This window comes from Cnephaeus nilssonii, assembly GCF_951640355.1.
Source record: "Cnephaeus nilssonii genome assembly, chromosome: 4".
Taxonomy (NCBI): Eukaryota; Metazoa; Chordata; class Mammalia; order Chiroptera; family Vespertilionidae; genus Cnephaeus; species Cnephaeus nilssonii.
Genome location: NC_137075.1, coordinates 47592316 through 47602651, shown reverse-complemented (window position 1 = coordinate 47602651; position 10336 = coordinate 47592316). Strand labels below are relative to the sequence as shown.

Below are 10336 nucleotides of genomic sequence, written 5' to 3'. Positions count from 1 at the left end.
ATTCAGAGGATACGAGCAAGCTCAGAGAATGTCTGCACTGGCCTGTTAGCCGGCCAGTTGAGTGGCTTCTTCTGCCAGTACCTACCCCATCCTGGGGCAGAATAAAGCAACCCAGAGGGCAGAAAAGTGGTTTATTTGTAAAGGAGACTATGGAACAAGAAGAGAAGGTCTGAAGAGACATTGGGCCAGGTTCTGACTACAGTACCTGTTTAAGAACTTGGGAGAGAAGATCAATTGTGCTGTTAAACGGGGTGCTGAGAGATTTCCTATAAATTTCTCTCTGGGGTCCAGCCTCTATCCCCTTGAGGACATTTGCCAGCCCTTTTGACAGTGGATAGCCCAGAAGAGGGAGAGGACTTAGGGGAGGAGTTCTAAGATGCCAGCATCTGTGCTCCCACTTCATCCTTAGGCTCACAGCCCCCTACACACACACACACACACACACACACACACACACACACACACACACTACTTACTACTTGTCAGCCCCAGTCTTTTGAAATTTTTCTTAGTTTGGAAGAAGAGGTGTTACTTTGCCCCAAAACAATAATAGCTCCCAACTCTAGTCCCCGGACAGTGCCTTCCACTTGTCCAGGCTGAGACTATGAGTCTGGGGGTCCCTGAACCCACATGGGGTGACTGACCATGGCCACCTGGACCAAGGTTGGAAGGTGGGAGTGAAGACAAGGCGAGAGAACCAGAAACAGGAAGTACAGAGGTGAGTCGAGGTGTGACCCAAACCTCTGCTCAGCAGGCAGTGGGTGGAGCCCCTGGGCAGGAGGCCTAGAAGTTCTCGTAATGGTGGGAGAAATGAGTCCGGTCCTGCCTGTTGATGAGCTGACAGGCTTTTTCCACATTCTTGGTCATGCCAGGGGGGCCACAGCTAAACACCCCGATCTTCCGGACCTGTTGGGGAAGGAAGGAGTGAAGGCTAGCTCAGTGTTCAGAGGGAGGCTAGCTCAGGTCCATGTTGAAGCCATGAAGAGTCCTTGATGAGGGCGCATCCACGTTCCTGTGAAAGTTTGCTTCTACCATGCCTGGTGAGGGCCAGCTTGGTGTTTTTAAATCTAACTTGGTTTTAGTAGACCTTCTCTCTGTGGGTCCAGCCTCTACCCCTTCCAAAGCATTTGCCAGCTTCAAGTGCAAGCAAGAGCAGTGTCTGATACGGGGCTGGGTTAATCAATGTTCAAGTTGAGGGATAGCTTAGTGTCTCATGAAGGGCTCACCCAGTGTTTATGAGAGCAGTGGCTTGCTCAGTGTTCATGGTGAAGATTAGCTCAGTGTCCAGGATGAGGCCTGGGTCAGCACTAGTGTTAAGGGTAGCTCTGAGTTTATGGTGAGGACTAGCTCAATCATTGACCTCTTCCTTCTGAACAAGGCATCATGGCTGCATAAGTGGCAAGTCCCTGTTGCCTGCCTCCCCACTTCCCTCTCAGGGTGATCCCCTCTTCTCCTTTCCCATTTCATTACCCCACCAACTTCCCAGGGGGTGATGGGTTCTCCTCGGCAGTCAATAGCTTCCCTGAGGAAGCAGGTTTGGGAGCTTTGCTCAGCCCCGCGGAGGATAAACTGAAGAGGCCCTAGGTGGGGGGTGGGGGAACTGACCTGTGGGTGAACCTCCTGCAGGGAGTTGAAGAAGGCCTCAAAGGGGGGGCGACCAAAGTGGGTGACGGAGCGCAGGCCCGTGAACAGACTCCGGTTCAGCACCTTCTGGAAGTGCCGCTCACAGATGTACTGGGGGCACAGGGGCAGGTCAAGACAAGGACAATCAGGGTCAGTGCCTAGCCCAAGCCAACCCAAAGCCTGGGTTGGGAGGGAGCTGGAGGCTGAGTATCAGAGTCACCTGCTCTGTGGCTCCTGCCATCTGAGCCTGGCTGTCCACCCACCTTCCCTGGCCATCCTGCCTTCCCCTGCTAACCCACTCAACCACTGAGCTACCCTGCCTGGCCAGCCCTGACGTACCAGCATGGTGGTCCTGAGGTCGAACTTCTCAGCCAGCTGGGTGATGTAGATGTGCACGGACACCAGGTCCTGGTGGTCATTCTCCTCCACCTCCCGGATGATGTCAGCCAGCCACTCGAACTGCCGCTGCGTCCGTGTCACCCAGATGAAGTAGATCTGGGGACAGGGCTGGAGCTTAGAGCCCAGCTCAGCCCAGGCTCCCTATACCCCAGGGATTTACACACCAACAGAACTCTTCTGGCCAGCTTGTGCCCCTCTCCAGATATCCTGGGAAATGGAGTGTATGGGGCCACAGGGCCAGACTGGAGCAGGACATGGAGTTGCCCCAGGGCATGGAGAGGTGCAAGTAAGTGACAGCCTGGGGCACCTGATGGTCTGAGCCTATCCTGCCACTCTCTCCAATGTGCCCTCCTCAGGCTCCAACCTACCAAAGCCCAGAAGGAGAGGGTACCACTAAAGGGCTTGTCACAGAACATCTTCAGGGAAGACCCAGCTGGCTGTCTGGAGGGATGGGAATGGACTCAGAGGCCAGGGGGATGGAAACTTCCCTAGGGGAATCCATCTCCAGCTTCTGATGGGGGGAAGTGGGGCTGTTTGGGTTAAGAAGCAGAGGCAGCCTGGCCAGTGTGGCTCAGTGGTTGAGCGTCAACCTATGAACCAGGAGGTCATGGTTCAATTCCCAGTCAGGACACATGCCCGGGTTGCAGGCTCGATCCCCAGTGGGGAGTGTGCAGGAGGCAGCCAATCATGATTCTCTCTTATCATTGATGTTTCTATCTCTCCCTTCCTTTAATATATATATATATATATATATATATATATATATATATATATATATATATATATATATATATTAAAAAGGAAGCAGAGGTAGAGCTGGCTTGGACAGAGGAGCAGAGAACTGTCTGTCACCTCTGAATGCTGACAGCATATGGGCTGGGCCTCTGCCTGCTGCATTCCTGCACTCCTGACTCACCTGCCAGGCCTACAGAGACAAGCAGGGGCCTGCCACAAGGTGCAGGCTGGGGTGAAGGGGCCTGCGTAGAGGGGTCCTGAGGGCCTGGGCTGTGTTCCTGGAGCCAGCCGTGCCCATCAGCCCTGCCTACCACCTCCTGTTCTCTTACTCTTGAGATCAAAGCCAGTTTCACCTGTGCCCCACCCCAAGTGTGCCCTTCCTTCTCCCAGCCCGACAATGCCTCAAGTGCTAGCTTCCTCTGTAGGAGGAGAGTTTCTTCACCTTTCTCCAACCTGCCTGGAGGGATTCCCAGAAGCAAACCCTATGTGGGGTGCTTCATAACTGAGGGAAGGAGCCCAGGGGCATCAACAAACTAACTCTGTCCTTTAGGATCTGGGGCTATCCTGACCACCCCACCCCAACCCGACCCAGGGCCAGGCCAGCTTGGCCTTGCCTAGACCACGGAGACCAAGAACAGAGGCAGGAGAGCCAGCACAGATGGACACAGTGATCGGGAGCAAGGGACATGGGCTGGCCAGAGGAGGGGGCACTTACCTTCTTACAGAACACTTGGTAGCTGACTGATGACTTGAAGACCAGGTCTTTGAGGATGGAGGCAAAGGGGGTGACCCCAATGCCCCCTCCTACCAGCACTGACACCTCAAACTTATGCCACTCCTGGTGGCCCTCTCCAAATGGTCCATCGAGGTACAGCTGCAGGGAGCAGAGTGGGTGTGAGTTAAGCTCTCAGCTACCACCATAGTTCTGAAGCCAGAAGTGAGAGGCAAGAAAAAGCAGGTTTATGGAGTGAGGGGAAGGGGGACTGTGGCTTTATCTGGGACAGCCAGTCTCTGGAAGGGGGAGGGAGGAACACAACGGGCGTCTGGTGCTGCAGAGTCGAGGCCTGCTAAGGGGCTGTGGGAGCATGTGGCACATCTGGCCTGGGTCTGGGCACCTTCGGGTATCTGGCAGAGCTGTTGGTCAGGGGTGAGTAGATCTCCCTGAGGCGAGTGGTCCAGGGCCCTGCCGCCCGGATGTGCAGGCTGAGCGTGTCCTCATGGGGCGCAGAAGTCAGTGTGAAGGGGTGGTACTCGGTGGTCCCCAGAGCCAGGCAGGCGATCCGCACCCACTGTCCTGACTTGTACTCAAAGCCTTGGGGCCGCTGGAACTGCAGGTGGGTCACTCCTGAGGAGGGGAGGTGGGCGGGAGGCTGCTGTCCTGAACCCAGCAACAATGTGGTCTCCCACTGCAGAGAGTTCCCCCACTGCAGCCTCAGCTCTGCTTCTGGAATATGCCCGGGGGACCTCCCCCATCAGAAGGCATTACTCCCCTCAGGCCATGTCTGCCCTGAGGAGGGGCTGGTGGTCAGCAGGGCAAGGAACAGCCTGACCTGGGCTTCTCCTCTCTGTTGTGAAAGAGGCTCAGGGCCCCTGGCAACGAGCTTTTACCAGCTCCCTCATCCCTTCCACCCCAAGGCCCCTGCCAGCTCCACTGGGCCAGGCTAGGAGACTGCAAGGTCCAGGCTCTGCTCTGCTTCCTCGGTACCACCACGCTGGGCCCCTGACAGCCTCTCGGCTGGTACCTGAAGGCAGCAGCTCGGCCTTCACCACGCTGATCTCCACCTTCTTCCGGCTCAGGCTCACCAGCTTGTCCCCCCCATAGATTAGTGCCGGGACCAGGAAGAAGATGTGGAAACGGGGCAGCTGGATCAGAGCGAAGCTGCCGTGGATGATGAGCTGAATAGAGTGAAGAATACCATTCAGACCCGGCCACACCCACAACAGGATCTGAGGCTGGCTCTGGGCTTAGACCCCTGAATCTTTCCTCACTGGCATGTCCACGCCTCACCTCACCGTGTGCCATGCTCCTTCCAGGTTCCAAAACCTAACCATTCCCAACCCCATCCTCCAAAGCAGGGGTCCTCAAACTTTTTAAACAGGGGGCCAGTTCACTGTCCCTCAGACCGTTGGAGGGCTGGACTATAGTTTAAAAAAAACTATGAACAAATTCCTATGCACATTGCACATACCTTATTTTGAAGTAAAAAAAACAAAACGGCAAAAACACCCGCATGTGGCCCGCGGGCCGTAGTTTGAGGACGCCTGCTCCAAAGCATCCTTGATGAATAAGACTATTTGCATCTCTCCGACACCATCGTAGACCAAGCCATGTCAGCTCTCCCCTGCACTCATGCTGTAGCCTCCTAACTGGTTTTCCACTGGGTTGCCCCATGTGATCGATCGATTCTCTTCAAGGCAGCCCGTGTGACTTTATAAAGTTCATTTTATCATGTCACCCCCAGCTTTAAAAGCCTTAGCGGCCTTCCCATTGCCCAGGGATACTCTGACCCCTGCCTGCCAAACATGGCAAGTCCTTTCTGCTCCAAGACCTTTGCACCTGCTGTTGCCTCTGCCAGGAATGCTCTTCCCCTGGCTCTTCCTAGATGACCTCCATCTCAGGTTTCAGGTCTCGGCAGACACACCACCTCCCTGGGCTTCACCCCCCCGCCCCCCCCACCGTCCTCTCTATCACAGCTCCCTGCTCACTCCCTTCAAAGCACTTGTCATCCACAATAATTGTGTTTCTCCATTCGTTGACCTATTCACTGTTGCTTTCCCCAGTGGACTGCTGGAGTAGGCACTGCATCCATTTTCTTTGCCACTATACTCTCAGCTCCTAGCGGTTTCTGCCTGGCACATGGTAGGCACTCAATTACTGTTGAGTCGATGAAAAAAAGTTCCCCCAATTTATCTTCTCCCTTTGGAGTCTAAGAACACATAACCAGTCTCCGTTTTCCATGAAATAACCGACAGGCATTGTCCAGCTCTAGTCCTTTCCTCAATAAGCTGGTCAGACACTCCTTGCCCCATTCCTCCCACTTGCTTGCTCCGAAGTCTGCTCAGTCTGGCTTCCCCATCAAGCTCTTCTCAGGATCTTCTCACTGAGGGCTCACGAATGGCCAAACCCCAAGGTGTCCTTTCAGGCCACTTTCGCTCCCCGCCTTGGCACCTGTGGCACAGTGCCCCCCTCCCCCCGCCACCTTGACACTCCTGCAACCATACAGTGCTCTCCTGGGTCTCCCTCCTCTCAGGCCACTCACTTTCCACCTCCCGCACTGACTGTTCCTTCTCCACCCCAACCCCTGTGTTGCCCAAGCCTGATTTCCTCACCCTCTGCTTGTCTTTATGCTCTCCCACGTAGCATGGCTCTCAGCTGAACCACAGCCTCTCAGCTTCAGCGCAATTCACACAGGTCCACCATGTCCTGCCACCACCTAACGCCCTTGGCCAGGCAGCACTGTCTCCTCTGCGCCCTGAATATTCTGTCATCATTCACAGGTGCTCATGCCCTCCCTTCTACCTGGAATGCTCTTCAGCTTCCACTCTGCCCTGTCAAACCCTAGTTTATCTCTCCGTAAGGCTTGGCCCAAGTCCCATCTTCTCCCCGAAGTCTTCCCTAACCAGTTTGGCCCAAATGAAACTCCCTTCAATGAGCTCCTGTAACTTACTTTTCGGAACACTCAGCTCAGCAATGAATCCTGTATTGTCTGCTCATGTCCATCATTTCACATGCATGGCATTTACCTCTGCCGCAAATCCTGAGGGCAGAGCATCGAGTCTCCCCTTCCCTGCAGGGCTTAGCACAGAGCTAGGACATAACAGACTCTCAGCACAACTGTTAAACCGAACTCTGGTTCCTCATTCAGCTCTCCCTTCCCCCAGCTGAGGGTCCCTGAACTCCTGAGCCTTTCCCCCACAGGATTTACTGGAGCCTCTCAGAGCTCTCCTCTGAACTGGCTCCAGTTCCCCCAGTTCCTCTTTCATTGTGGAGCCCACACCCACCCCCAAGGCTTTCTGAGCATCCAACCAGGCTGAGAACAATGCCAGGGTGACCTCATGCTATACACCCTGTTTGGTGTTGGCTCTAGTTTTTAACCACAATCTGCTGTTTGGCTGAGGAGCTGGGGGAGCAGCCGCCAGCTCAGCGTTGGCTGTGCTAGCCCTGCCTCCCCAGCCTTCTCAGGGTCTACCCCGCCCTGGGTCCTTTACTGGTAACTTCTCTTTCTGCCGGAGGTCAGGGGGCCACACCTGTGATAAATGGGAAGGAAGCGGGTGCTTTGGCCCTGACCTACCTCCAGGGGAGAGGCTCCCAAGCTGCCAGGGGAGGGCTGCCCAGCGGAGGGGCCTCCACCTTTCTGAGCTGCTGACCCCCGTGCTGGCAGGAAGGGTGGTTCTGAACTCCAGGGATTCTCCCAAACCAGAGATTAATCAGAAAGGGGTCTCGGTCTCAGGGAGCCAGTCTCCCATTAGTTCAAAGAAGCTCCTCTTTCACCAGGAATAAGAACATCACCTCCACCCCTACTGGAAACAGTAACTAGGACTCCACCCATTACCCAGGGGGTGGTGAGGAAGGGATAAATTAGCTTGAGAGAGATTTCTTTGGAAATAAACATCATCAGTTCTAGGAAACAGCCTAAGCCGAGGCTGGGTAGTCATCTTCAGAACTGTGAAGTACCAAGCCTTGGGCAAGATAGAAATAGACCCTCCTACCTATCAGTGAGGACAGCACAGCACCTGGGAGGAGACCCCTGTGTGCAGTTCTGCCCGGAGCCAGTGGCAGAGAAGGAAGCCATATGGACTATGCATTCCTTAAATGCTCCCAGCCAAGCTGTCATCAGTGGGGACACAGGAGCCTTGGGACTTAGTTTAGCTCCTCGACAAGTAGGCCCTCAGGGTGCCCTTTTGGGAACTGCCTGTGTCCATGAGGAAGGAAGGCCAAACAGAACCATGACACAGGGACACAGACCAAAGTCAGCTCCGAAGCAGCTGACAAACCCAGGGAAGGGGGAAGGGATTGGGACAGGAGAAAGGAGGGGATGTGAAGGAAGGCAGGCAGGAGCCCAGATTAAGGAGAAGGAAAGGGGAAGGTGGCCTTACAAATCCAGTTTATCAACAGTCCAAGTGAAGGCTTTTGGAGCAAAGTCATTAACTTTACAGGTAGCGCTTAGTTGGGTGGGGTGGCTAACATCTTAGAAAATGGGATCAGAACAAAAGCGGCAAAACCCAATTAAGATAAGTTTCTCTAAAAAGAGGCGATACGCCCTTGAGTGTAGGCAGCCCACCCTGGAGCCCTAACCGGCCACTCAAAGTGGAGAAAGACTGGCTGGGCAAAATGATGTGGGGGTCTCTGCTGGGAATGCAGATCAGTCTGCTAGAGCTGCTACTGCAAAACCCAGGGCGGCAAGTCCCTCTCCAAGTGCTGCTTATCAGGGTCAGTCTACTCGAAAGTCCCCTACTATCATCTCCATCGTTTAGTGACAAATGAAGAGGATACTTGAAATAACTAAGGGGATGGAGAACCGATGTCTCAGCCCTCACTGCCTCCCTGGGAACTTCTTGCCCAGACCCCATTAGCCTGGCTCAGAGCCAAAAGCCCTCACCAGGATGTAGAGCAGGATGTAGAGGTGGTGGGTCAGCCAGAAGCCCCGGAAGCTGCGGCGCCGGAAGTGGTGGGAGGCGAAGACATACATGATGGCCAGGACCAGGAGCATTATAACCCCCGTGAGGCCTGCAAAATGAACAAGGGTTCTGAAGGGCAAAGGAGCAAGGCTGTTCTGGGCCTGCCAAGGGCCTGGATCCCTTTTCCACCCCACTGTCCTAGGAGGGGGTGGGGAAAGCCCAGCATCTTCTTCTGTTCCTCTCCCTTCACACCACTGGCCACAGGTACTTCTCGCTTCTACAGACCCTACTCATCCTTCATAGATTTTGTCATGATATTTTTCAACTACCTGTGTTTTATGTCCATCACTTTCCTGACTCTCAGGTTCACAAGAACAGGATCAGGCTGGGCTAGTTCACCACTGAACCTAGTGTAGGGCCTGCACACTGTGGGCCTTATACAAATGTATGTTGAATAAATGAATGCATGGGGCTGGGGCTCTGGACATTGCAGGCCCTGCCTTATGCAGTCAAGGCTTGTTCCCTCCCCTGCAGCACTCCACCTAGCTGCCACAGCACACAGCGCGAGCACTGGTGAGTAAGTGCTACCCTCAGAGACCCCCCTGGGTTCAGCCCTGAGTTAGTGGGAGGCCCCGCTTCACAGGGAATCCCAGGCCTGGGCTACCCAGGAGGGCAATACTGGAGCCAGAATGGGAATGCAGAGGTCAGAGAATGGCCCCTCAAGTGATCAAGGAGGAGAGAGGCAGAAATTAGGAAGATTAGAGCCCTGAAGAATGGCAAAGCAGAGGTTAAGAAGGGATCTAACCAAAGCCTGTCAAGTACAGAATGGAGAGACGAGCATAAGCACAGCCTTATCCTGAAAACCCCACTGTGCAGGAATTAGCAGGCACTCTCTGAAGTTTAGAGCAGATCGTTTTAGGATTAAAAAAATAAAAAAAGTAAAAAACTGTGCTTTGTTTCATAGAGGAGTGAGTGTAGAAAACGTGTTACCCCAAGGAGGGAACAGATTGAAAATATAAATAGGTTCAAGAAGTGTTTGAATAGATTCACAGCTAATAGCCCTAAAATGGGTGATTATGGGGAGTTAGGAATATGCCTCTAAACAGCCCTTGTCAAGACAGACTAAAAGGGGTGGTGGGGGGCTCTGCCTGACTTGACAAAGAGCCTGGTCCCTCCCCCATGCAACTGGGGCACAGTATTTCTCAGAACCACTGTCAGGGCAGGTGTGTGCATTAGGGGAGAGGCGGGGCACCACTCCCATCACACAGAGGGAGGAACTAGTTCAGAGTTGGGATGGGAGCCCAGTCAAGCTACTGCCCAGGAGAGTCCTGGGGGCCAGAGGGCAGAGCATGACTGACCGTGAGAGCCCAGCGAGTGCAACTGGGCTGCTCTGTTGGCAGAGAGAACCTGGAACTAGGGGCCAGGCCCGGAAAGTTCACGGAGCAGAAGGGCTCTCACCTGGCACGGTCTGGAAGAACCACCAGTAATACTTCTGGGGGAACTCGGACCTGTGGGGAAGGGAACGCAAGGGAGGATCCTGAGAGGAGATGTCTGGGACTTCCAGAAAGGACCCTCCAGATGAGGCACCCCAACCCAGCCACGGTCCCCCTTTCTGCTGACTCAGGGCGGGGAGCTCAGGCTGGTCATTGTCTGTCCTATAACCTGGAAGGTGACACTCTCCTCTGAGCAGAGATCATTTGCTTCTTTCCACTCACAAAGAATACACCCTTTCCCCTCACTTACTACTCACCCATCATCATGGAAGAGGCCAGGGAAGAGGCAGGAGAGGATGCTGAGTGGGCTGATGGAGAACAGGTACACGTTCACCACGTGGCCTGCACTGTGTAAAACTAAGGGAGACCAGGCAGATGGGGTGAGCCCGGGGGCAGCCCGGTGGGGGTGCTCAACCCATTCAGCCCAAGGTGAACTCGCGCCAGCCAGAGGTGGGGGGGCTGAAGAA

At 54.4% G+C, this 10336-nt stretch overlaps 1 protein-coding gene across 1 annotated transcript in view; it reads right to left on the bottom strand.

Moving 5' to 3' along the window:
- Positions 1-191: 191 nt before the first annotated feature.
- Positions 192-10336, bottom strand: part of DUOX1 (dual oxidase 1) — a 33612-nt gene continuing 23467 nt past the window's right edge. Inside the window, exons 26-34 of the mRNA XM_079770000.1 lie at positions 10127-10226; positions 9835-9884; positions 8358-8485; positions 4500-4653; positions 3873-4102; positions 3473-3631; positions 1963-2118; positions 1606-1734; positions 192-906 (exon numbers count right to left, since the gene is read on the bottom strand). Coding sequence (XP_079626126.1) covers positions 784-906; positions 1606-1734; positions 1963-2118; positions 3473-3631; positions 3873-4102; positions 4500-4653; positions 8358-8485; positions 9835-9884; positions 10127-10226 — 1229 coding nt within the window. The 3' untranslated portion in view covers positions 192-783. The remainder of the gene's footprint in view (positions 907-1605; positions 1735-1962; positions 2119-3472; positions 3632-3872; positions 4103-4499; positions 4654-8357; positions 8486-9834; positions 9885-10126; positions 10227-10336) is intronic.